The following is a 26,849-nucleotide window of genomic DNA, read 5'->3' as shown; positions in this document are numbered from 1 at the left end:
GAAAACACAGGGAGACTGACTGGAGAGGGATAAAGTCTTTGTTACTTTGAAGTGTTTGCTGAAATACCCACACTGGAGACACCGTGTGCGCACGTTCTCCACACCACGTGCACCTGCTACCACACCGGCACGTGCACAGATGGCGTCCGTGACACAGAGCCAGCTGACAGCCCGCAGACCGTGCTCCCGAGAGGACAGAGTGACCACGGCTGGGGCGGCACCTGTGCAGGTAGTGTGCCTCGTCGAGTCCCTGCCGCCCTGAGGGGGGAGGGCGTCGCCGGCTTTGGTTTATAGATTCCGAAGGTGAATCTTCCCTCCATCTTTGGTTAAGGCCTTGCTCCTTCATCCCAGGCAATCCTAATATTCACGAGGCACTTGGACCCTCGTCCCAACACCTTCACGTCTCCACTTGAACAGATGTCTTCTTGTTCAGTTATCTGTTTTGCAAATTTCTTTTTCTTGGGGGCGTCAGCTCTGCTCCTTACGGACTGAAGCTTTCCTAAAGGCAGGGCTCCCCCTCCTCGGACTCCCTCCCCGTGCCCTGCGCGCATGGCTTTCAGTGAGGCTCTTTTCCTGTGAGCTGCCGTAGGGGCTCCATCTCTCAAGGACTCGGTCTAGTGAGGGAGACAGAGAATCAGGCAGTTGTTAGCACCGGTGCCAGAGGGACCCGACGCAAACGACCAGGGCGGTTTCCTGTGGTCACTCAGGACCATCGCCTGATTCTCCCAGACCCAAATACGGCAGCAAAACACAAAGAACTGGTCTTCCCTCCTGCCCGAAGGGGCTCCAGATTCAGGATGAGCTCTGCAACCCGCGGGGTTTGTAGCTATCAACCCACAGATGAGAAAAATCAGTTTTTGTTTCCAGAGCAAGATCTGTCCCTACATGTTTTCTAAGTCACAGTGATTTAGAGGAGGGACTGAATTCAGTCTCAAAGTTTGCTTCTCTAGCCTCCGCTTACCCTGGGACAGACAAGCAAGCGCTGTGTGGTCTGTCAGTCTGGTGGGGAAGGTCCCCTGCCTGACATTCGCCGCCTGGACCGTGTGATAGATCTGCAACCACACGAGAATGTTCCATAGTTTGCCCCCCACCCCCTCAGTACAAACCACTGAGAACACATCGCAGCTTAGCTGTTCTGCTTGATCTGAGCACAGGAAGCGCGGCCCCCTCATCACCGAAGTCACAGGGTGGGGCCGCTCACCACTGGACGTCCCCTGACAGAGCTCCTGCCACCACTTACCTTCTTACTCAGGTTAAAAGTTGACGGCTCTCGAGGTTACCAAGATCAAAGCCCTTGGAGAAAGTCCAGGCCGGAAGGGAAGAGCCTTCTGAATGAAAGAGGTCACGGCTTTGCTGTCCGCCCTGCCCGAACCGTAAACCGTCCCAGGTCTCAGGAGGGCCAAGCTGATGTGCCATGGACGCCCGTCCCTGACAGCAAGCCACTGCCACTGCCTTCACGTGGATGGACCCGTGCTGCCCCCGGTCATTTGCTCGGCTGCTCCCGTGTGCACACGCTGTGCTCTCCAAACCTTATGAGAACACAAGTTACTCTCTTGGTTTTGTTTTTCTTCATGAAAACCCCAAAATTTGGGCAGTTAAAACATCGTTAAGGACAAATGGCACAAGATTCTACTAATCAACCATGGATACTCATTCCTTTTTTTTCATATATTTAAGAAAGATCTGAAACCTCATAGTGTACAAAACCAAACATTAAAGAAAGTGGCTGTTTTACAAAAAGACATTGTAGATTACTATAAAATTGGAAATCAACTAAATGCCAGCGAACATTCTGGAAAGATCCATGATCCATAAAACGTATTTGAACATTACAGTTTCTTCTGCATTAAAAAAAAAAAAAGATGGCCTCATGACTTCAACACATTTCTATGTTCATGGCTGTGTCTGAACCTTATGAAAAAAAGTCCAATTGAATCTTCAGATGTTGTTTTTAACAGAGACTTAACTTTTTTCTTCTAAAATGACTCTCCTTATTAAAGAGAAAAGACAATTGTGTTCGGCCATTGCTTGCTTGTATCTCATTCAGAAAGTGTCACAGCTGCTGGGAGGTGGGGAGGCGGTTTCCATGTGAGGCGAGTGAATCAGGACCCCTTCCTAATCTTCTGCAAGACCCCGCCTGTAACGCTAGTCTTCAAATCACCCGTTGCAGTAGTTTCAAAGTTTAGAATGATTATGGCTGCAGCACAGAGTACCACGATGAAACTTACTATCACAACAGCGAAGTGCAACTTTAGAGAATATCGTTTCGGGAGGCAGGACGTTTTACGGTGACTCACAGGAGAGAGGAACATACGCGGATGACGGGCGGCTTATTTCAATCAATGCAGCTCTTCTCTGAAAAACTTTGTGCTTTCGGCCCACTGCACTTTCCAATCAAGTTGAGATTTAAGAAGTGAGCTCGGAGGGAAAATGTCAGGGACAAATTTGGGAACGTGGGCTCTCAGCTGAAGGTATGTGGTGTTGTGGTAACGGACGGTGTGCAAACACTTCCCAGGGAAAGGGCTCTTTTCCCCACGTGTACTTTGACCTCTTCTCTGCACTGGACAGTGGATGAAATTTCTGTTGAGACAAAACTAGAAATAGGGGCCCTTCGCCGCCCAGTAACGACTTTAAAAAAAGCTTTCTAGTCCCAGCTAACAAATTCTTAAAGAAATTCCTTCATGAAAACATAGCTCAAAGCCCAGAGTCCGGAGGTGAACCCACCACACTCAGGGTTCAGGGCAATGAGGCGACGCGGTGGAAAGCTGGACCCGCAGCCCCGGGGCCCACATGTGGCAGAGACTGTGCAGAGGCCACGACTGGGCAGCTGGTGTCTGGCGGGGGGCAGTGGAGGGATGTGTCCGTGGAGGACGTCTTTAGGGACACCGTGCGGCAGAAGGATCAGAGACTGTTCTCACTTCAGAGAGCAGAAGGAGGACCAGATGGGAGAAGAGCTACGGGACCAGACCTGGGGGCAGCCATGGGAGTCGGTAGTGAGCCCCTCGTCACGCAAGTGACGAAGGAGCTGGAAAGCTACTTAACAGACCTGTGTGCCGTGTACAGCGAACCATAGGTCCCTTCCGACTCCCGACAGCGTTTTTCAGGCCCTGGAATACCGTTCAGAGCCGATCTGGACAACTATTCCCAGAAAATGAGTGATACAGCTTCGGGAAAGAACGCAGTATTTAAGGCACCTCCCCGGGCTCTCTTCAGAGGACCCAGCTGGAGGCAGATGGGAGGGGGGCACTTCACGGGAGAAGCCCCCTCACCCTGAAAGCTTCGAGGGGCCGTGGTCCGTCTTACCTGCGTCAGTCAAATGCGCCCTATCATGTGCTCTCCGGGCCAGACACGTGGCCTGATGCGGACGCAGCCCCCACCCCCGGGTTATCAGGCGTAATAAGGGAACAATCGTACATTGTGGCTAGTGTGAAGTCCCCCATTTGGATGTAAACAAGTTATTGGCCTCATGGAAAGTCTACTCATGCAGACGGGCAGAATGCACCATTAATACGCCGGGCACATGATCTTTAAGTGAGGCCTCACTGTCGTGTAGTCCCTGGACCCCAGCCAAGGTGGCTCTAATAAAATCAGGATTTACGCGGGGCAACCAAACGCCCAGATCAGGGTATTGGGGGGAACCTTGTTGCCGGGAGACCTGCGTTTCCGGGCACCTCAGACCCTCGCTTTGTGGCTCGCGGCTACGGGGCGGCAGAGACTCGGACAGGCGCTCGTCAGGCCGGGTATAAAGGTAAAAAACTTTATGAACTTTGTACTGTTTGAAAATATAAAATCCAATAATCAAGACAACGCTCCTTAGAAATGTGAGTTTGTTGTTTCTCATAAAAAATATAAAAATATTCCATGACTTTTGACAAAGTGCAACTTGTTCCTGACATTTTTGGGCTCCCTTTCCACACTTACGGGTTTTACCTCCATTTCAAAGGAACAACTGAAAGGCATCAGTTCTGAATTTAGCACTACATTTATTAGAGTGTTTTTATCAACAAACTTTCACCAGAAAGTTCCGAGTGCGTGAACGCAGGGGGCTCACTGGCCTCACTGTCTGCAGAGTCGCCCTCTGGGCGGGACCCGGGCTGCGCGTCCCCCATTAGACGGTTAAACACAAAGTGTGGTTCATTCTGACCGGACTGTTCCAGATCCTGTGACAAGCACAGCCCTGTGTTCCTGTCGGTCTTGTCCGTCTGGCCCCCTGGACCCGAGCCCTGGTTCCTGGCCCCTCCACCGCCCTCCACGTGCCCGACGTCTCTGTTCCTAGCAAGCCCCCTTTGGCTGTTCTCAGGATCACAGTGCGCTTTTCGTGGGGACCCAGGGCTTCTGCAGACACAGGCCGACGGCCCCACCGTCGGGGGAACGTGCCCCACGCTCGGGAGACCGTGAGTGCGGGTCTTCTCTGGGGCCTGAATGTGCTGCACGGGGTGCAGGACAAAGCTCGTGGGCAGAGGATTCTGCGGTCCCGGCGGCCTCGCTCCGCCCTGCAGGCAGGGACAGTGATGGACGTGCGGGATGGTGCACATGAAGCCTTCGGGGGCCTGGTGTGCACCCTTCTGCACGTGCACGAGGCTGCCGGCGGGGGCAACGCACTGGGGACACAGCCCGTCACCCGCCTGCTGGCCGGCATGTGGGCCAGGCGTCAGGTGTCTGTAGGCATCTGGACAAGTGCATGTCTGACTCAGAGAGAAGAAGTGACACACGGCGTGCTGCTCGAGAGGGGGCGGGAACGGGACACTGCCGCCATCGCCCCCGGGGCCTCTGCTGTACGCGGCACGCACCGGCATCCCGAAGTTCCTCGCGGGGCCGTCGGAAAACTCGGAGCAGATGTGGGTCTCCTCGGAGGCGCTGCCGCTGCGGGACGCCAGGGGCTCTAACTCATAAAACTCATGCTCCATTTCGGATTTGGGGGCCCTGGGATCTAAATGATACGCATTCACGGTGTGTGTTTTGCTTTGTCCCTTGTCCCCGGGGCTCGTGGACACGGCGTGGGAGAAGGCGCCACACTGGAGTCTCCCAGGTAAAGGAATCTGACCGCAGGCGCCCTGGGGCCCAAGGCAGCGGCACAGGCACTGGAAGAAGAAGGTGGCGAAAGCCCAGCTGACACACATGATGAGCATCATGAAGGTGCCCAGCTGGGTGTATGCCAGAACCGTGGACGGCATCATCATGGCCCCGGCCACAAAGGTGGTCAGGGCGGCCATGGCCATCGCGGAGCCCATGCGACTCAGGGAGAAGATCACCTTCCCCTCCCGGTCGGCATCCGGGGCCAGGCGGTAAGCGACCCCGTAGTGGACGGCGAAGTCCACAGACAGACCGACCGCCACGGAGATGGTCACCGACTCCAGGACGTTCAGCTCCCAGCCCAGCAGGACGAGAGAGCCCACGGTGACAAATATGGTTCCCGTGATCGAGACGATGGCGAAGAGGCTGATGAAGACGTTCAAGGTGGTGAGCAGCATCACGCTGAACGCCACGGCCACGGAGAGCCCCATGGCGATGAGGGTGCCGTCCGAGAGGCTGTCCTGCAGGTCGTAGAACTCCAGGTTGCTGACAAACCAGCCGTTGCTGAGGCCCTCGGGGGCCGAGCTCAGCTCCCTGGAGATCCACGCGTCCACCTCCTTGTAAAACTGGTGCATCTTCTCGTAAGCCAGCGTGAACAGGTAGGTGCTCTGGAACTCGAGCACGACGGCCCTGATGGTGTCGTTGATGTCAAACCTCGGCCCCGGCGTCTTGCTATCCAGGTGGTACCCCGTGCTCCGTTCCAGCTCCATGATGGCCCTCTTGATGCACAGCTCAAAGATCTCCTGCTTGTAGGGGAAACTCCAGCGCCTGCAGCAGAGGTACAGGGCCGGCTCGTCACAGTCCTGGTTTTCCATCCACTGCTTGAACGTCTCGATGAAGCAGCTCGTGAAATCCTGCTCATCCGTCTGGTGAAAGAAAGTCTGGTTTCTCAGCTTTTGACAGAAGTGCAAGATCCAGACCTGGGAGGCAGGGCTCGCGATGTTAAAGCTGCCATCCAGGGCCAGCTTCCCTTTGCTCTTGGGGTTCAGGGGGTCGCCGTTGTCCTCCGGGGACACGCCCCAGACCACCGTGATGGGCATGTGCAGCTCCTCCCCGCGGTGCACGCGCTCAAACATGAAGAGCTTCTTGTACTCGGCGTCGTAGCGCTCGAAGGGGTGCGAGGCCCGGAAGAGCTGGAACTCGTTCAGCTCCAGGGAGGGGAGCTTCATCTTGGGGTTCACGCACACGACGTAGGCCCCGCCCACGGTCAGGGCCAGGAACCAGAACAGCCAGACGTAGCGAAACTTGATGACCACGCACGGCAACACCTTCTCGAAGAAAACTCGCGAGGCTTCGGAGACGGCGAACAGCAGCCGGTGGCACTTCCGGCGAGCCGCCGCCCAGCAGCTCTTGCTGACGTACTGCTGCTGCGGCTTTCGGAAGCCGCTGAAGAGGTTGAGGAGGTACCGCTCGTGCAGGACGACGACGGCCGGAAGCCACGTGACCATCAGCACGTAGTTCACCAGGACCGCCGTGCCCGCGTAGACGCCGAAGCAGCGGATGGCGGTGATGTTGCTCACGTAGTTGGCGTAGAAGGCGGCGGCCGTGGTGAAGCTGGTGACGAACATGGACAGCGCTGCGTGCTGCAGGGTGACGCCCACCGTCTCCGCCGTCCCCGCGTGGGGCTTGTCGCCCTTGGCGTGGCTCCAGACGTCACACAGGACGAACGCGTCGTCTGCGCCGATGCCGACCAGGATGACGAGCGCGGTGAGGTTCATGAACGGGAAGAACTCGAAGCTGAACACCACGCGGTAGAGGAAGTAGGAGACGATCAGGGAGCTGATGACGGCAAACACGGTCATGAGGGTGATGAACAGGGACCGCGTGTAGGCGCACATGACCAGCAGCACCAGCAGGACGGCGATGGCCGGGTACGCCGTGTCCGTCAGGAGGTGGTCCTGGAACAGGCTGTGCTTGAGGCCGAACTCGATGCCGGCCACGCTGGTGACGCCGTCGGAGCCGTTCCAGGCCACGAAGTTGTCCAGGTAGATGTCCATCATGCTCTCCCCTTTCTCCGTGGGGGAGAAGAGCATGCTGTACCTCAGCGCGGGCGCGGCGGGGTCGGCGGCCTTTGGGGCCACGAAGTCTTTGTCCACCAGGTAGTGCAGGATCTGGTACACGGCGTTGTACTTGGTGCACTTGCGCGGCACGCCCGTGCACTTGAGCTGGCCCTTCCTCCTGGCCGCCGCGTCCCAGCAGTCGGGCCCGAGCGAGCCGTTGTGGTAGTGCCTGGCGCAGGCCCGCAGCAGCTTCAGGGTGTGGGCGACGTCTCGCTCGACGATCTTCTGGCAGGACGACCGGTTGTTGAGGATGGCGACGTAGTTCCCCAGCGTCCAGCTGGGGCAGCAGGACGCGGCCGTGGTCCTCTGGCACAGGTCCCCGAAGTGCGGGTGGGCTCTGATCTGCAGAGAGAGACGCGGAGACCGGCGTTTAGAACCGCTTCCCTCCAAGGTCCGAGTTAAGGCGGCCTGGAGGGGCGGGGGCGTCGTAGGGGCTAGTTAACCTCCTCCTGGGACGAGGCGCTGCGGGCGGGGCGGGGGAGGGGGCAGCAAACTGCTCGGCGCAGGGACACGCAAGCGCGAAACCACCAGCGGGTTGGTTTTAAGGAGACAAAGTCAGCGCCTTTTTAGGACGCAGGCCTTCGGAGTCTCTTTACAAGGCAACAAGAAGGATGGGCCACGCGGCTTACGTATACACGCCTGCGGGATTAATTCAGAGAACAGACAGCAGCTGTCCAATTGACAGAGGGACAAATTGGCGGCTCTGCCTAAAACTTCTGGTCGTCGGCATGAAACCTCTGGTGACAGGGAGCTACATCTCAGCCAGCTTGGCTGGAAGCCAAGACGGTATTCCCCAGAAAACCGTCAGCGAGCCCGGAAGTGACCCTGGTGACGTCAGGAGCAATGGTCCTCAGTTAAAATATCCCACATTTCCGATTTTTTAAAAATCTATGTGTACAGTTAATGAGACAAATAAGCAGGAGTTGATTTCTTCCACATCCTTAAAGGCTTATTCAAGTTGGATAAAACTCCTTTTGGGGTTTGGGGAAAGCACGACAGTTCTGGATTTAGTGTGGACAGCGCCTCATTTAGAACACTGTCCCACCACCGCCCAAACCTGCAAATTACATGAGTGGCCCCCTCCCGAGAGCCAGTTTAGGAAATATCCCCCTTCTCTTGGGCCTGCCAGAGACTTCTCTTCAGAAGGTGGCCCACTCATCTGGGTTTATCAAAGGCTGTTCCAGGGAGGAAACTCCAAAGTTCAAGGAGGGTGTGACTGTTTCTTCTACTGGGATTAAACGACTCCACCTTTACGCTTAATCAATCATATGCTGAAGTATCTTTGCAAAGGGAACGTGGGGACAGATCGCGTCTTTGGTACTTAGACTCATCCAAGAACCGGCTTCCCACGCCCCTGGCTGTCGAGACCCCTGAGCGGGACCAGTCCTGGCAGGCGGGTGTAGAGGAAACACTGCACGTGTATCCCAAGCATCAGAGCCAGGTGACCCACCATGGGGATTCATTGTCTGCTTCTGTATACATTTGAAATTTTCCATAATTAAAAAATTTTAAAGACTACTCTATTGAAGGTGAAGAAAAATGAGCCCAAAGGGTTATGATTCAGGCATACTAAACTGGTTATTTTAACAAAGGCTTAATTTTTAAGCTCATTTCCAGAGAGCCATAATTATCTGACATTTTATAAACCGGTATGATTAGTATTTAATTCTTTGTAGGTAAAAACGTTCACATATGCTAACACAGGGGAAGCCCTGGGATCACGTCTCTCTGGTTTTCATGGCAGATAACCAGCTTTGCCCCACAGAGAAGTATCACACCAGCCCCTGGAGTCGGCCTGGTGACTCAGGAGAAAGGTAACGTAGCCCCGACGTCTGAGTTTCAGATGGAGGAAAATGCATCCATTATGAAGAGCGCCGTCAGCTGAGAGGAACAGACGTGTAGTTGTTGAAATGACCACATGCCAGAGAGAAAGGAAATAGAGTTGCCAGCTAAAACTAGGCAAAAAATAACCTTCAATAACCTTTTCAAGTAACAGCAGGGTTTGTGTGTGTGTGCCTGACCAGAGATTACAAAGTTAGACAACATAAATGCAGACTAAAGACAGTCGTATCTTGATGGCTGTTATCAAAAACACATGCCAGTGGGGCCCTTGGAGACCAGCCCTCAAATCCAAAGGTGGTGCTGGCTGATGTACAACCTTCCACAGTTTTCGAGGACCCTGACAGGGTTAGAAAGGACAGAGGAAAGATGTTGTGACTGATACTCTTTACCCCAAGTTGGATGCCAGCACCTTGAATCTAAAGGGTTGGAGCCCAAGAGAATGTTTAGGCTTTCGGGGAATAAGGCCCTATGTTCCCCTCCATCTGTCCATCCACCTGTATGTCCATCCATCTACCCATCCACCCACCTGTCCGTCCACCCATCCACCCACCCACCCATCTGTCCACCCATCTACCTACCCACCCCACCCATTTGTCCATCCGCCCACCTATCTACCTACCCGCCCATCCATCTGTCCATGCACTCACCACCCCATCCATCCACCCATCTACCTACCCACCCATCCATCCGTCCATCCACTAAGCCACCCGTCCATCCACCCATCCACTCCAAATAAAAACAATACTTATTGAGAACCTACACATGAAGAGTAAGGTACAGCGATCCTTGCCCTTGAGTTACGCACAGTGAGGCAGAGAAATAAAAAGCTCAAGTCACTATAATTCAACGGGGGAAGCAGCAGGGATGTGTAAGGGTCTGTGTGAACCTGCAGAGGGGGCACCCACGTCTGAAGGGCTTGGTTGTTCATGACGGGGATGGCGAGACCCACAGGCGTTCGTCATGCTATGGGGCTTAAAGAGATCACAAGCAGGCGATCTTCACGTAGAAAGCAGGTTTTCAGAAAGAGATTCGCAGGAATGATTTCAAAATCTTTTAAGTTCTCAAACTGGGAACTTTCAGTGAAAGTAATTTCTTGTAATTTAAGAGCAGGTGGCCTTTCTGTTCTCGTCAGTCACAGACGGGATGTTTTAGGGAGTCATTTTGCTTCTATGGCTATAACAGGTCTGCGCACACACCCATTTCCAGAGAGGAGCAGGGGTGAGGCTGACTTAGAATGGGAGGAAGCAACAGAAGAGAGAAAAAGAAGACACTGGCAGAGTTTTCAATGGTGCCTTAACTTGTAAAGCTATTGGCTAAGCCGGAGACACTTTAAGAGGCTGAGAGAAGAATGACGATCAGTACGGGGTCTCATCCATTCTTCTCCCACGTGACACCCCTCTTGTACTAAAAGCTCAAGGGACCCAGGGAGACGAGGCACAGCAGGGCCCCGCTGTCCTCTGTAACACAAGTACCACACATTTCTGGAGTCCACTAAGCTGCAGAGGGGCTCATGTGTCCACAAAACTTACCCGGTAAACAGGGTGTCAGGCACTAAATTTCACATCTCTTTGACAAGCTGGTTGCTTGAGTGCTAAGTTCCATGATGGGCAAAGACTAAGAATCAGGGTAAAGGGTTTCCAGCAGAGTCAGAACCCGGGAAACACTCCGCTGGGTCTAATGGCTGTCCGCCAGCACGTCCCTTGGGATGTCAAGGCAGAAAAGGGTAATGAAGATCCGGGGAGTCCGCTGAGCAAACCAGCATTGTGTCAGGCGGTACACGGCAGCATCAGAAACACGAGCCACTCGCTTTGGAAACCAAGGCCCATCGGAATCCTGAGCACCAGGGGCATATAACTTCAAGGGAATCTGGGGTTTGAGCTCAGTGCGCTGCAAACACAAGCAGATGACAAGGGACACGTGTGGCCTCGCTGAGCCTTCACCCCGATTACCAGCCATTTTCCGGGCATCGCACCCGCCGTTAAGCCCTCTTGCTCAGTACCCCTTGGTGTGGGTCCCATCCAGCTTGATGGCTGCTTGAGCACAAGGGCGGGGGTGGGGGTGAGGGGAGGAGGAGGGAGAGGCTGACAAGCGGCGTGTGCACAGTTTGCGTGAATCACGACCAGGACAAATAAGGCTCTGCAAAGGGTCTCGACCCGGGAGACCCGGAAAGGGTACGGTAGTCACCTGCAGACTGAGCTGCTAGGCGACAGTTACTACGTCGGGTGTCAGGGAATGCACGATCTCTGCGAGGAAGGTTTACCGTTCTGTACTCACTGCAGAGGCTGTGTGTGCCACTGTTAAAAACAGCATTTAACAAGGAAAATTACAACCTGCTCTAGGAGGTAGGAATTCTGGGGCCTCGACCCCCTATTTATTCATTTGTCATTGTGATCTGTAACTGGCTTGACCATTCCTGCAGACGCACGTCTTGGGCCTGCTCCTCGGATTTTCAGAAGACTAGATGCTTGCCACATTCTCCCAGGAATTGCAAACTCGAACTCACGGCCATCTGGTCCCGATAACCAGAGTATGCTGGGAAACAGACAAGAGGGCACACCGTTCCTTCAACAGTCTGTTGCACATGCATCAGGCCAAACCACTGGGAAGCCACGTATTTAGATTTTATTGCTTTAATCCCCTGCAGAAATTGCTTTTGCCGGAACATTCTCCCGCTGCCAGCCTGAGGCACGGTTTAGAAATCCGCTCCAATTGAATACTGTGCGTCCCGTAAGCATGGTGGTACTTAAGGACTCTGACGGACGCCATACTTCTTCTACGGAGGCCACGGGGATGGTGCTCCCCGTATTAGTACGAGGGGAAGGGGACCGTCTTCTAAAACACATTTGCTGCCCTATTTACCTGACTTTTGTCACCAATTGCGAGTTCTGTTTTGCTCTGGGTGCCAGGGAGGGAGGAGGGAGGAGTGCGGCTCACGGCCGTGCCACCGCATACTGATCGCACCGTTCCTGTCCCTTCAGTTCTGTTACATTAGCCTTTTTGTGAGCTGCCTAGTCCTGCTGGCGTTTATCGTCTGAGAGAGTCTGACGCACACCCACACGTACACGAAATAGCGTCCACTCCCGTGGTGCCACAGCACTGCGTACGGGCCTTGGGCCTCTGGGTCCGTTCAGAGCCCATCAGTGCTCACAGGATCGGCTGTTGCTCTTGTAAAAAAAAACGTACTTTCTAGGCCACGAGGGCTCTGTGAGGATCGTTTCGGTGGGAGAGGGCGTGTGTGATAACACAAGACGAAACAGAAGAGGGGTGGTTGTCTTCTGCAGCATGATGCATGGCGGGAAACAGAGACTAACGTCAGGCTGGGCTCAGATCCCACACCTGCCGCTGACCACCTGCACGGACTTTCCCCATCCACAAGACAGGCCAATAGTAGGATTTAATTCACGACATTATCACAAGGACTTAAGGAAACAGTCCAGTGTCTGGAACACGTCCTGACAAATCCAACAAAACCCAACAAACACCAGCTATGAATCAGCTGCATGAATTCAGTCTCTTCAGAGTCTTTGGGGAGGGAAAGTTAAAAGGTCAACAGCAAAGGTGGGAAAGGAAGGACCAGAAGCCGTGGAGTCGCGGCACTGCTCTCCCGTGAGCATGGTTACCACACAGCCATGTGTGAACAGGAGCCACGGGCGCCACGGTGGCAGGGCTGCTGGGGGTGGGGGGGGGCGATGTCTCGCACATGCTAAACAGGGCTGTGCGCGTTTACTCGAGAGTTAACTTTCCATACGAGACGGGCTGTGACTCGTCCACAGTTTCCGAATAATGAACTGAGAGCTGTAGAAGAGAAGAAAATAAGGCAAACAAAAACTGACCGCTGATTAAGACACTTCGGTTTGTTTGTAGGTGGCCAGTGACTTTGGTCTGTTGGAGCCGGGCAGACAGAAGATGGCCCTCACAGAAAACCCTGGTGGCCCGACCAGCAGGAGATGCACAGTCTTTCAGGATGAGGAGGAGAGTCACGGGGCCCAGAGGTGACCTGGGCGAGCCACTCAGTTCGCAGAAGGTACGTGAGTCAGCATGGTGGGCGCTGGCCCTGTGGCCCCCAAGAGCCCTGTCTGCTTCCCTGAGAAGCCCCGTGGCCAGGGTGCTGGGGCATCAGGCTCGCTCTTAGGAGACACGTGATCAGGTTTCCAGCAAAGCAGGGACTTCGGGCTAAGTTAAGAGTTACGCTAGGAGACCGGTGAGCGCCTTCCCTGCTGCTGGGACGGGTGCACGAGTGGCCCCGAAGGCAGTCTCGACTCGGAGAATCTGCCTCTGAGCACACAGAGCTGATAGCCCTTCCAGAGCCCGGAGGCCGACCCCACGTTTTCTGGGGCTGACATCTTTCAGCTCCAGAGACCAAGAGCAGAGGGCTTCTTGTGTTGTATCCTCTGTCCTCAAGGGGTTTAGAGTTCAGGGCACCCTGGACTGGAGAGCGCTCGCCATCTACACACCCACATGCCTCAATGTCCCCTTCCCTAGCCTGTGCCCTGAATCTGCCCCAAAGACCCGCTGGTTGACTGCCTGGTTAGGCCGCGGACAGCCGCCTCAGTAGGCAACAACAGAAGTGGCTTAGGAAAGACACAGAACGACCACAGAAAGGAAACGTGCTGTGAAATTAAGACAAAAGACTGGACAGAGAACAGGGGTAGGAAAGAAAGAGTTCTTTATTGAAGAGCATGGGGGCGCAGAGGCACCTGCATCCGAGGAGGTAAGAGTGTGGGGCGCCGGCCTCTGGCGGGTGGTCCCCGGGACTCAGGCACCAGGAACACTTATGTTCCAGCGGTTACCACGTCAGCAGGGAAAGGACTTTCAAAAATCTAATCTTACTTGCTGCAAATGAATTTCAGTTTTGCTTTACATACCCTTGCATTGTCTATATTGCACATGGATTTAATCGCAGGTAAACTCCACAGGGTCTCCCCTCCAGCTGCCGTAAACACCACTCTGGAGTACCGGTCGCCTGGTGACATGAAAAAAGAAAAGAAAAAGGTTATAACTGCCCATCAGACTCTGCTTTCAGGAATAGCTCGAACGGGAAAACACAAGTCAGTGACAGCAGGGGATCCTTTCCCCATTTTCCAGGAGAAAAATGTAAAAAAAGAAAGCAAACAATGTTATAATATTATTTTGGTTCAAAGCCTTTGTCTACTCACTACATCTTAAAAATCGTAGGAGTCATAGAACAAACCTATTTCTGATCAGACTATGATTCAGACGAGCAATCTGTAAGAACTCTCCACACGAAATTAATTGCACGCCTCCCTCTTAATTTCAAAACAAGTCACCACAATAGCGTACAAATCCCTGGAAGGCTGTGCTGAACATCAAGCGTGGGTGTTCTCCGTGGCTTCGAACCAGGGACGACAGATGCCAGGCGATCAACTTAAGAGTGCTAAAAACAGTCAATCGGGTACCACGGGCTGCCCAGGATCGCCGACATACGCTGCGTTCCAGCTGGGTCCGCAGTCTCCCTGCTACACCAGAGTTGAGAATGAACACTGGGAACATCTCACTAACACAGAGTGTGTTTCTGAATAGTCCGGCTGCGGGACAGACTGGACGGAGCACGGCCCTGGCGGCAGACCTGGTGTGACCAGGTCCCAGCTCTCCGGATGAGCAGCTTCTCTGAGCCGGGGCTCCTGACCTGGAAGCACGTCTCTCCCAGTTGCAAGAATTAAAGGAAAAACAGCACTAGGTAAGGGCTGTTCCTGCCTCCTCAGTCATTAGAACTTCATTCAGTAAAACAGAGTGGATTCACTACATTATCTGAAATGTGTAACCGTGCTGAAAAAGAAAACCAATCTGCAAATTTGTAAATAAAGCTTTACTACGTGAGCTTTTATTCATGATTATGAAGTTTTCTTTATAAACTCTTCATCAGATGGCCATTATCTTATGTTGATTGGTTTTGAAGAGCAAAATGAGCCCCTGGAAACAAACACCTCCTCCAGGGAGCCGGCCGGCTTTCCTCCAGGTGGGGCCGTACCGGGGGCACAAGTGTAGCCTGTGGGCTGCTGACAAAGAGGGGCCACATCTCGTGAGTCTGCTGATGTCTGTCCTGGTTAGTCAGAAACACATAGCACCACCTGACCTAGAGAAACCAGCCAGGACAGTCGACTGACCAGATTTCGGCTTTTCTAACAAGACGCAGAAAACGACACACGAGTTCCTCCCTGGGACCAGGACAGAAGCCTCCCTGGTCTCCTTCTTTCCATCTCTCGGTTACTGTGCTGTGAAACAGCTTCCAAAGTACAGACCCTCAGGCTGGACAAGATCAGCGAGGTCCTCTAGTTCTCTAACGAGACAGGAAAATACACGCTTTAGGGGGAGTGTCAACAGGGAAAAAAAAGCCGAATTCGGAAGGGCTTTGGGGTCCGTGTTCACTGAAGGAGAAAGCAGAGCTCTGTGCTCACGCCCGCTCTCCAGGGCTGACCGGGCTGCTCCAGGCAGGCCCCTCGCTCGCGGGGAGAAGCTGTTAGTGAATCTGCTGCCCGCGTTCGAACACCTGGCGGTTCTACACGAACGTGTGGGTTCCTGACCTCAGGGAAGCTCTCACGTTTCTTCCAGGCCACGGTCTGTGCAGCCAAGTGGCTACGACCCGGACACGTCCCGCAGCCTGCCGCGTGCACGTTATGGGTCAGCCCCGTGGGACGGTATTCCGCGCATCCTTCTATCTCTAGTGCCTAACAAGGCGCAGAGAAGCTGTCGATAGACGCTTTCTCATGACGTAGAGCATTTCAGGGCTCAATCCAAAGATATGTACTTATTACTTGACTGAAAGTATTTTTTCAATAATATAAGAAATTTAAGAGGACTTGAAATTTGGGGCAACCAGGTCAAGAATTTTACTAGATGTTTTATCTTCCGTAAAACGGAATGGAATTATGCAATGATCTCTCATTGATTTTTACTGTAGGTGAATACGTTCAGGTTAGTGGTTGGCCGGCCCAGAGCAGGAAAACGGCTTCAGCTCCCCCACATCCTCCTCCCCGACTCGGTCTAACCACACTCGTCTCGAACACCGGGAGGCCCGAGGGGCTGTTCACCTGCGAGGCCACTCACTCGGAACGTCGCAGAAAAAGCTGTCCCTGTGGAAGTCCCAGTCGACCTCTCTTTTCTCTCGTTCATAGTGATCATCGGACCACCTGTCGTCCCGGTGGCTGAAAAGGAAGGACAACGTGAGAGGCAGGGACGTGCTGGTGACCGTGCGGGGAAGGCGGTCGACCACGCTGGCACAACGCCGTGTGACGGCCAATGGAGGACTTGCGGTAGTAAGAATGTGCAGGGGCGCCTGGGGGGCTCAGTCGGTTAGGCGGCCGACTTCGGCTCAGGTCGTGATCTTATGGTTTGTGGGTTCGAGCCCCGTGTCGGGATCTGTGCTGACAGCTCAGAGCCTGGAGCTGCTTCAGATTCTGTGTCTCCCTCTCTCTCTGCCCCTCCCCCACTAGTGCTCTGTCTCTCCCTGTCTCAAAAATGAATAAATGTTAAAAAAAAAAAAAAAGAATTTACAAATAAAGGACTATTTCGAGGCCAGTAAGTGTACTGGTAACAGTGTATCCTGAGTCACAGCCTATGTAGCACTTGAAATTTAGCATTAATGTAAGCAAGCAACATTCACTTCCTCACTCCTGTAAAAGAAAAAACCCAAACCCTCACTTTCCACTCGAATGCAACAACATCTTAAAAGACAGTGAGAATGCCAACAAATCCAGTGGCAAAGATTTTGAGCCACACGTTTGCATCTAATCATTTTGCTCAGATACTGCTTAAAAGTGGAATTCGTTAAGCAATGTTCTGTGTAAAAGTTAACGAATAATTACCTCTTGGCTTGTTCATCTGCATACTTAAAAGGGTAGTTTGCTAATGTCGCTTTGTATCCCGTGTTTTTCACCATGTTATTCCACGTGACCAGTCTCTGGCCTATCGTAGTCCCTCTTGGTTCAAAGCCCTGAGACAAAATATCACAAACTCTCATTAGTGTACGTCATGTAGGCTTGGTGTAGTTCTAGGAGCAGGAGAGCCACGTCCACAGACGTGCAGGCCCTCCCCAGGCCCTCCCCACCGCTGCCCCGTGGCCGATGGCACCGAAAGGGTGGCCCGACATGACGGCAGCCACTGCTCGCCACGACGAGGCAGTGGGGTCGGTTCTCTGCTGCGTTCGCTGTCTCGGCAACAAGGCAAACTCGCATCTGAAGGTTCTCTTTCCAGTTCACACCTAAGCATCCAGCAAACACTTTGATGTTATGAAAACTTACGGTCGCATCAGATTATGTCATGCATGTTAGTGTTTTACAGGAACGTTTACTTAAAAACAGACCCTGCTCTCTCTCAGTAATACTGAAGTTCCTCTAACTCCTTCCGGGTGGAAAGAAGAGACATTCAGTCCTAACGACTTCACAAAAACACTTTGATAGAATGCAGATTCTCCATTTTATTGATTTTTGGCTTAAATGTGGGAGCCAAGAAGCAAAATTTCCAGATTTGTAATGGTGAGTGGGTTCCTTGACCTTTTAAGAGCCTGAAACCACGATGGCACAAGTTTACTCTTCAGAAGGAGAGCTGCACCCCTACCGACAGCTCGAGAAGGTTTTAAAACGGGTCGTAATTACATAATGTAACATGCATTAAAATACTGAATTTTCCGAGGTCATTTTGGGCGAAAGAAGTTCAAGTGGCCGTTTTCCTTACCAGCAGTGGGTCGGAGAAGTCGGGCAGCTCGGGCACTAAAACCCCGACCAGGGCACAGACGACGATGAACGCGGTACACATGCCCAGGACCACGACGGGCCAGTCGGCGATCAGGGACGCATAACTGTGGAGCAGAGAGGACACAGGAGGCCGCTTAGGAGCGGCAAGAGGGCTCCCTGCCGAAGACAGCGTCTGTGAAGTCCTCCTGGTTCAGACCTGGTCCGGGAGTGTGTCAGGGACAGATGCAGTGGGAGAAGACACACGGCACTTCAGACGTCCATCTGCTCCTCGGGAGACCAGCTACGGTCCACACGCCTGAGTGGAAGGAGGTGTGGCGGGGCAGAGGACCCAGCCCCCATCTCCAGACCCGTTTCTCTCCATCCTGTGCTCGGTCAGCTCTTAGAAAAGAGTCCAGCCCACAAACAGGCTCACGTACCCATGTCTCAAGAATAACCAAGCCAGGGGCGCCTGGGGGGCTCAGTCGGTTGAGCGTCCGACTTCGGCTCAGGTCATGATCTCATGGTCTGTGGGTTCGAGCCCCGCGTCGGGCTCTGTGCCGACAGCTCGGAGCCCAGAGCCTGGAGCCTGGAGCCTGCTTCGGATTCCATGTCTCCCTCTCTCTCTGCCCCTCCCCTGCTCATGCTCTGTGTCTCTTTGTCTCTCAAAAATAAACGTTAAAAAAAATAATAACCAACCCCAAACCTCCCCACACACCTGCTGCTGTCCTTCCAGCGAAAACTATAATGAATGTGTCAGACTGAGCCCCACGAGGGCGAGATGTGCATTTTCTTCACTCAGTTAGTGTAGCATCAGTGCCCTCTCTTCACCGTGTAGCCGTGGCAGCCTGGCCTCCGTCTCCCCTCCTGTCACCAAACTGCCACCAGAGCCATGTCCTCCAGGCGCCCCTCCCCTCCGTAGGACCCTGGGCCTCCCCGTCCTGACATCTGCAGATCTCATGTGAACTCTGTGCTCAACAGAAGTTGACTGAATGGAATTTTCTAAAATTCAAGACGTATCTTGCCAACTTGAGGTTGAACTTGAGGTTGGCAAGAGAGAAAAAAGAAGCATTTCACTTATGGACAGTTACCCTCAAATCCTCAACAATGTTAGCTCCCTTGGCCGTGCCGATGGCTATTTCTGGCTCCTTACTCAGGTATTTGTGGGTTATTTCCTCAAAACCAGGCCAGTGGTTTCACGAAGCTGGCGGCTGCAAACGTCACTCTGAAGGAAGACGCCGTTGGCTCATGTTCACATTCCCATCACTCGACCCCATAGGTCTGGCCTTCTGGGGGGACTGACTTCAAATTACATTTTAACAAGGAAATCAAAATACAACATAATTACGCTTCAAGGGAGCACCGCCCCGGGCGATTCTCAGCCCTGCGGTCCTCAAGGTCACCACCTCCTTACGAGGAGCACTAGTTGTTCTCAGGCTCTACCTGTAGCGCCTCACTTAAGTCTTCAGCTTTATGAGACGTAGTGAGGCACGAGCAACTTACACAACTGTCCAGAGTCACGACACCAGCCCAGCTACAAAGTACGTCAGCCCGGGGGTGTGTCGCAGCACAGTGACCGTGGTCAGTGACGCTGTGTGCGCAACTGGGAGCCGCCGTCAGAGCAGATCCTAAGAGACCTCATCACAAGAAAAGAAAGTCCTGTAAGTCCGTGTGGTGGCGGATACCAGCCGGACCGACTATTGTCATCACCTCACAGTATCTACAAATACTGGGTCATTACGTTGTGCACCTGACGCTAATTTAATGTCATGTGTCACTTATAGTTCACAAAAAGGTGACAAATGGGAGCCCGGAGTCTGGTTTGAGTCGGGCCTCCTAACCACCGTGGTGTCACCTCTCGCTCTGAGCACAAGGGAATAAGTCTCCTTGGCAGAGTAGAATGTGGCTCCCCCAAATTCACATTTTAAATTAAATTCCCAAGTCACACGAACAGTTAATTTCATGATGCAAAACCACACAGGTCCACAGGCCTCTGATTCTGAACGCTGTTCTTGAGCCTCCAAATTCTGGATTTAAAAACTCACTAAAGTAAAATTAATGCGAGGTACCACGGAACGGGCTTGTGAACATAATTCTGGATGTGATGAAACCACCGAGTCACAGACGCAGACTGCGGCTGTCCAAGCGCAAACGCCATTTCGAGAATACACCCGGTGCTGAGGACCCGGACGTTTATCTCCAGCTCCACCAAATGCAAACTTAGATCTCCGGAACTGGGTCCTTTGTCAACAGCACATTTGAGACTTTCTGTTCACGGATTCAGACTTAAAAAGGGTCCTTTACATTTAGACCTTGAAAATACCAGCCCTGGGAAGTGGGAAGAGCCCAGACTTGACGTTAAGTGGCTCATTCTTCTCTCAAATCACCAGCAGTTGTTCGCTGCCACCTACAAACACGCCGTCGACGCAGGTGGTGGGCACCCCAAGTGCTTGGCGTCCACACTGCGGGCTAATTTACCCGTAGGCTGACTCTTTGTTTTGCTTTCTTGAAAAACCTGCACACACAGGCACCGCGGTCTTAAAACCCTCCTCAGCAACGGTTTCCCTTCCCCGGGACAACATCTGGTTCAGACCCCTCCCTGTGAGAACATCTGGCTCGGACCCTTGCCCGTGACCACGTCTGGACTCTTCCCGTGAGAACATGGGGTCTGGACCCTTCCCGGTGGCGACGTCTGGTTCGGATCCCGCAGCACCGTCCCACACCAGGTATCGCGCTGACTGCGCGCGGACGCCACATGGCACCCGTGACTCCCACCTGCGCCCTCCCGGCGTCCCGGAGCACTCCCCGCCGACACGGCACACACTTCACGTGCCCGCCCTGCCCAGGGACCACTGCTCATGTGCCGCGAGCTCCGTGGGGGAGAAGACCCGACTCTTCTGGGGAAATTACACCCCGACGAGCGTTTCTCCTCTATCCCACGTTGGTGTCAGGGTCTGTGCTGGAGTCCGAGGGGCTGTGGACACCACACGGGAAACAGAAGCTTCACGTACAGTAGGAAGCCCAGACGGTGGTTGTAATGTTAAGATAAAAGCCTAACAAAGCAGGATAATTTCAGCAGGAAAGGAAATTAAATATGGCCCAGAAGTGTCACTGCTACATTCTCCACTAACTGCAGTCCTGGTGAGTCTGGGTTCAAGGTCTATGTTCTAACTACAAGAACAAAGCACCCGCACGTCACGTTTCTGAAGCACGTCACGCGTGCTCAGGAGAAGACCCGTCAAAGGACCCCTGGTGCCACTACAGCGCGTCCTCCTGCGTGGCACGGGATAGCGTCTCACATCTGCCCGGATTCTGGGGCTCTGCATATAACACCCGCGTCTGTCCCCTGCCCAGCAGGCCCCGCGTGAGGCCCCAGCGATGCCCGGGCGCCGTGCGCAAGAGCTCACGGCACCTTCCCAGGAGGGCTGAGAGTCAGAGGGCACGCGCCCCTGCTACAGGACGGGAGGGGGACGCCGCAGGGCAGGGCCACCCACACGTGTCCGTGGCTGAACTGTGCCCTGGACAGACAGGCCTCCCTGCAGTCTTCACAAGCGACCCTCACCACACTCCCAGACGTCAGCCACTGTGTTAGTGGGCTTCTCCGGGGAAGAGCAGGTATTTCCCATCGGTCCGAACAAATGAGCAAAAGCCTCACAGGGTAACTTATGCTGGTGACACCGTGGGGCCCGTCCTCCCATAATGGGGCCTCCGCTGCTCGGCAACACCACGGGGCCTGTGCTCCCCCAACAGGGCCTCGGATGCTGGCGACACCGTGGGGCCCGTCCTCCCACAACAGGGCCTCCAATGCTCGGTGACACCACGGGGCCTGTCCTCCCACAACGGGGCCTCCAGTGGTGGCAACACCGTGGGGCCTGTCCTCCCACAACAGGGCCTCCACAGGGCACTTTCCTCTCTCAGCTCACAAAGATGCCTTCCTCTGCCTGCCGCCCCCCTCCCCCCGCCGGCTCTCTGGGAACAGTCTCTCCTTTCTCCCCTTACCCTGAACAGAGAACATGAGCGCCCCGGACACAGGCCTTCCCCCGACGGAACACCCAACCCTGAGTCCCTCAGCCTGGCTTTGTTCCCGTGACTCTTCTGAACCTGCCGAAACTGCGAACTAGTCCGGGTCCTTGGCCTCCCTGAACTGAGCAGTTACCCTTTCTTCCGGAAAATCTCTTTCTCCTTGGTTTCTCCCCTTCCAGTTCCCTTAGTAACTGCTCCGTATCCCTCTTGTCCTTGGGGTTAGGATCAAAACGTTATTAATCATAATTTTTCCCACGGCATCAGCTATCAGTTTAGTGGGAAGAAAGACAGAAGCTTGAGAAACTTCCCCAAAGCAAAGAGGACACAGAACTCTTTGTTGGGAAGAAATAAATACAGTGCACAGGTAGCATCACAGATCAAGGGCACGGGCATCTGGGAATACACACGGCAGACACGAATCTCACCCTTAAGGAACTTGGAACCTGATACCGAAAATCAGACAACTTGACAAATACAAAACCAGGTAGAGAAACACGTGTTTTTAGACGGATACAGATGAACGTTTTGTGAATTCAGCAGAGATGACTTCCAGCTACAGTGGGGAAGGGAATCAGGAAAGGCTTTTCTGAAAAAGTTATATTTGTATACATATACGCTGAAAAGAAGAAATTAGGACTTTTCAAAATACCAATCTAATAACAGGAAAAATATGTATGAATCTTTTCAAAATGCAAAAATCCTTAGAAAGGGCTTTCTTATTTGTGGAAAACTGGAAATTCATTCTCCAGACATGTCATATTTACTTGTATAACTTCTTTCCTTTATCTTCTGCCACAATTCTGTCTGCAAAAGGGAACAAAAAGTGTATACGCATACAATGGAATATCACTCGGCCTTAGAAAGGAGGGAAATTCTGACACCTGTTAGCACCGGACAAACCTGGAGGGCAGCACGTTGAGTGAGGTCAGCCAGTCTCGGCAGGACGAACTCTGTGTGATTCCACTCACAGGAGGGGACGGCTGGCCCGGTTCACAGAGATGGAGACTAGAGCACTGGGGGAGGGCAGATGGGGAGCCACTGTTTCCGCCTTGCAGGACGGAAGAAGCTCTGGACGTGGCGGTGGCCACGGTTGCGCAATAACGTGGACTTTAACGCAACGAAGCCGTGCACTTAAATGTGGTTAAAATGGTAGATTTTATGCCGTGTATATTTTACCACAATTTCAAAAAATAAATAATTTTTAGATGGAAAGGGAATTTCCTAATTAAAATTTATGTAGTAATTGCGCTTGAAAGAGAGGATCAGGCCCCCTGACCAGGCTTCGGTTATCAGGGCCTCGGTTCCTCTCGCGGGTGCACTGCAGAGATCACTTGGTTTCCCACGATGCACCAGTCTGCCACGTGGGACCACCACAGCAAGCACACCACTGAGGAGACAAGGCTTTGGCTTTTTTGCAGAAACAACGTTCCACCTAAAATTTTGCTTTTCTACTGAAAAGACAAACCTTCAAAGTTTCCACCTCAAATACCACCTCCATTTGAATACGGTGACATTTTTAGCAGCAAACACAGACAACCCGCCTGAAATCAAGTGCCACAAGCCCCGGTAAGGGCAGAACAGTCTTTCTCCAAGACAAGGAAGACCACGAAGGAATGAGAGGCACCTCGGCCAATATAAATGATTCACCACAAACGGAATCTAAACCTTGAGATCGACACCGTTCTGGAGAGGGAGGATCGCTCCGGCAGCCAGCTCAGGGGAAATTTACTTTTCCTTCAGAAAAATATGAATGAGGGAGGCCGAAGCAGTGTGAAGAAAACACTGCAGGGAAGGGCATGCAATCACTTTACTACTTAATAAGATGATCAGATTACTTTACCTTTTTGGTAACTTGAAAGGTCTGCATGGTCTGAAAAAAAGCAAAGGAAAACCAATCAGAAACGTGGCATCGTAACAAAGGTGTGCTCGCGGCATCTCGACCGTTCGGGCTGCTGGGGGGTGGCGGAGGTGGGGCGAGGGGAGGGTGACCCAGTGGCTGCCGGGGTCACGGCGCCTGTGCCCAGGGGTCCGAGCCTGCGCCCACACTGCCGCCCGGCTCTTCCAGGCCCCGGCACCTTCTCGTACCAGCAGCCCTCTACTCCCCCAAGACAGGAGCGGCTCCTCCGTCTGTCAGTTTCCTTGCATCCGCTTAGCACCTGTCGGCTCCTCCCTCTCAGCCTCTGCCACCCACTCCCTGCCCCGAGACGCGTGGACCAGGCGTCTGGAGAGCCCCAAACTGGACGTGGTCTCAACCCCCGCGCACTCTATTCCTCCCACACTAACTTTTTCCATGGTAAGCGCTCAGTCAACATTCGGTGAGCCAACAAAATTCACCAGTGCTGTCGCACTCCCGCGCACAGCGGTTCTCACGGTGGGGGCTCCTGAGACCCTCCCCGGGCCCGAGGGGAGGCCCTGTTCCGACTGGATGAGGGCACACGGCCGGGTCTCTTGACTTCGCGTGTCTCACCAAACAGCACAGCGCAGCGCACAGACTGCAGAGGCAGACGTGAGAGTCCCGTGTCTTCAGTTAGAAGACACCAGACAGATTTACTCGCCTCATTAAATTGTTCTTTGGTTCGGAAACTAGAATGATTTTTCATAACAAATGTTGTGTTAACATATAAAGAGCTTATTACTGGTATTTTTAAATGAGTTAACAATTGGGGCGCCTGGGTGGCTCCGTCGGTTGAGCGTCCGACTTCGGCTCAGGTCACGATCTCACGGTCCGTGAGTTCGAGCCCCGCGTTGGGCTCTGTGCTGACAGCTCGGAGCCTGGAGCCTGTTTCAGATTCTGTGTCTCCCTCTCTCTCTGACCCTCCCCTGTTCATGCTGTCTCTCCCTGCCTCAAAAATAAAATAAACATTAAAAAAAATTAAAAAACATGAGTTAACAATTAATATTTTATTATTTTAATGTTTATTTATTGAGTGAGTGGGGGGCAGGGCACAGAGAGAGGGAGAGAGAGAGAGGGAGAGAGAGAGAGAGAGAGGGACAGAGAGAGAGAGAACCCCAAGCAGGCTCCAAGCTGTCAGCGCAGAGCCCAACGTGGGGCTCGAACCCACAAACTGTGAGCTCATGATCTGAGCCAAAATCAAGAGTTGGATCCTTAACCAACTGAGCCCCCAGGTGCCCCATCGATTAACATTTTAAAAGTTTTAATTCCAGTGTGGTCGTATCGGATATAACCTGAATATATAAAAGCTCTTTGGGACCCTTGATGATTTCTGAAAGCATAAAGGGGTCATGACATCAGAACGTTCGATACCCGATACGCTAACTTAAGGTACGTACCTGTCTGTTGGATAAATGAGTGAATTTCCTGGCTGGGCACCCTCTCCTAGACCAAAATCTTGTGCGAGCTTCCTGTGCTTTGAGGAAACACAAACTCTGTCTCCCACCCTCTGGGCTCCTCCAGTCTGGGGGCTCTGGCTTGTACGCACACACCTAACTTCTGATGATTTCCCCTCAAATCTTCCACAATTGTTTCTCTCATGCCCAGGTATTACACGCCCAAAATTACAAAAGGTAAATTTTGTAATAATTTACCTTTATCTGATCTTTTCCCATTTGCATTTCACAAAAACAAGCCTTTCTTTTTAGAACCTATATGTAAATGGATTCTTTAAAAATTGAATTAGAGGACACAAGGACAAAGACAGGCACAGCTTGGGTTTGGTGGGCGCGCTCGTCAGCCGCGAGGCACAGAGGCGCGTGGATGCTGTGGAGCGTGGCCTCGGACCCCCTGCACACACGGCCGGGGGCCAGGAGCCACGCCGCTGAGCTGGTTACTACTCGGGGCACCCGGGGGGCTCAATCAGTTAGGTGTCTGACTCCTGAGCTCAGCTCAGGTCTCCATGTCGGGGTTGCATTGGGCCCCATGCTGGGCATGAAGCCTGCTTTAAAAAAAGTAAAATGGTTACTACCTAAGGAGGAATGAAGAACATTTAATTTTGGGGGTAAATCTACCCCAAACTCAAAATACTATATACTCAATATAATTATATATATTTTTTCTTTAAAAAAAATTTTTTTTAACGTTTATTTATTTTTGAGACAGAGAGAGACAGAGCATGAACGGGGGAGGGTCAGAGAGAGAGGGAGACACAGAATCCGAAACAGGCTCCAGGCCCTGAGCTGTCAGCACAGAGCCCGACGTGGGGCTCGAACCCTCGGACAGTGAGATCATGACCTGAGCCCAAGTCAGATGCCTAACCAACTGGGCCACCGAGACACCCCCATATATATATATTTCAATGTAAGTTTTATTGAGATATAATCCCCAAACCATACATATGATCCATTTAAAGTGTACAAGTCAGGATTTCTCGTGCCTCCACAGACCGTCTTTAAAGAACGTGCTGCCTGAACACCAGCGATGAAGCTACTCATGACTCATGAGCTTGGAGAGAAAACCTACAGACAGAGCGGGAGAGCAAGGTGCCAAACAAAGGAGCAAATCACATAACTTGTACTCAAAACCTTAACGTTTCACCCCGTTTTTAGGTCCTACACTGTCAAAACCACCTCCTGAATTTCCATGAGAACCAACTAGACTTTGTGTCTTTAGGTCTGAAGTGACCTCGGAGCCACAACCTGGAGAAGCTGGGAAGACATGGTATTTTCTTAGCTATGTTGTGGGTTGTAACAAACGTAAATATTCTCTTTCCTCCTACCCACCCCACTGACTTTTTTTTAAACAGATAAATTCATGGGTCTATGACTAGTTTATTCCTTAGGGGCTGAAACAACCAGACTCATCACTGTCTTTCTGCTTGCATAAAGACTTCATTTTATGTTAAATTTGGGAGAATAAGTGGAGATTGTCACATCTGTTGAAAAAGAAAACTTGGGGTTACTACCAAGTAACCTCCAGGGAAGCCACAAAATCCCTCTGAACCTTTTACCTTAGGGGACACGACAGTCAGATGTCAGAAACGCCCGAAATACACCTACAGGTGGAGCCGGGACCCGTCGGAGCTGCACTGTGGTCGCGGAAGCGCCCGTGACACTTCATCCACCGGGGGCGATCTTACCCCCCTGGCGACATCTTTCCGATTTGCTGCTTTTAATCTCCAATAGAGCCTGCAGGACGATTTTTCACCTAAACTCGGCCTTGGGTTGATAAATGACAACTGCTAAAAACAAATCTAGTCTCTTTTACAGA

General features: G+C 52.7%; 1 protein-coding gene and 1 long non-coding RNA gene across 7 annotated transcripts in view; one reads left to right on the top strand and one right to left on the bottom strand.

Annotated features, from left to right (window-relative positions):
* Nucleotides 1-3,963: 3,963 nt before the first annotated feature.
* The window catches only part of DISP1 (dispatched RND transporter family member 1), a 182,957-nt gene continuing 160,071 nt past the window's right edge, over nucleotides 3,964-26,849 (bottom strand). For 4 of the 5 annotated variants that reach the window (XM_049633766.1, XM_049633765.1, XM_049633763.1 and 1 more), the window contains 6 exons: nucleotides 23,526-23,555; nucleotides 17,667-17,790; nucleotides 16,799-16,926; nucleotides 16,041-16,138; nucleotides 13,841-13,938; nucleotides 3,964-7,475 (listed from right to left, as the gene is read on the bottom strand). In XM_049633766.1, coding sequence (XP_049489723.1) covers nucleotides 3,987-7,475; nucleotides 13,841-13,938; nucleotides 16,041-16,138; nucleotides 16,799-16,926; nucleotides 17,667-17,790; nucleotides 23,526-23,555 — 3,967 coding nt within the window. In that variant the 3' untranslated portion in view covers nucleotides 3,964-3,986. Of the gene's footprint in view, nucleotides 7,476-13,840; nucleotides 13,939-16,024; nucleotides 16,139-16,798; nucleotides 16,927-17,666; nucleotides 17,791-23,525; nucleotides 23,556-26,849 lie in introns of those variants that run through there. The other variant, XM_049633768.1, reaches the window with a different exon arrangement.
* LOC125925058 (uncharacterized) lies at nucleotides 6,971-26,677 on the top strand. 2 transcript variants are annotated; one of them, XR_007458688.1, is made up of 6 exons: nucleotides 6,971-7,058; nucleotides 12,840-12,999; nucleotides 16,109-16,246; nucleotides 26,025-26,122; nucleotides 26,253-26,300; nucleotides 26,595-26,677. It is a non-coding gene; the product is annotated as an uncharacterized LOC125925058 (long non-coding RNA). The 2 variants fall into 2 exon arrangements; XR_007458687.1 differs by lacking the exon at nucleotides 26,595-26,677 and having other exon boundaries at nucleotides 26,025-26,585.

This window comes from Panthera uncia, chromosome F1, assembly GCF_023721935.1.
Source record: "Panthera uncia isolate 11264 chromosome F1, Puncia_PCG_1.0, whole genome shotgun sequence".
In the NCBI taxonomy this organism is placed as follows: Eukaryota; Metazoa; Chordata; class Mammalia; order Carnivora; family Felidae; genus Panthera; species Panthera uncia.
This window is presented reverse-complemented; position numbering and strand designations above follow the sequence as displayed.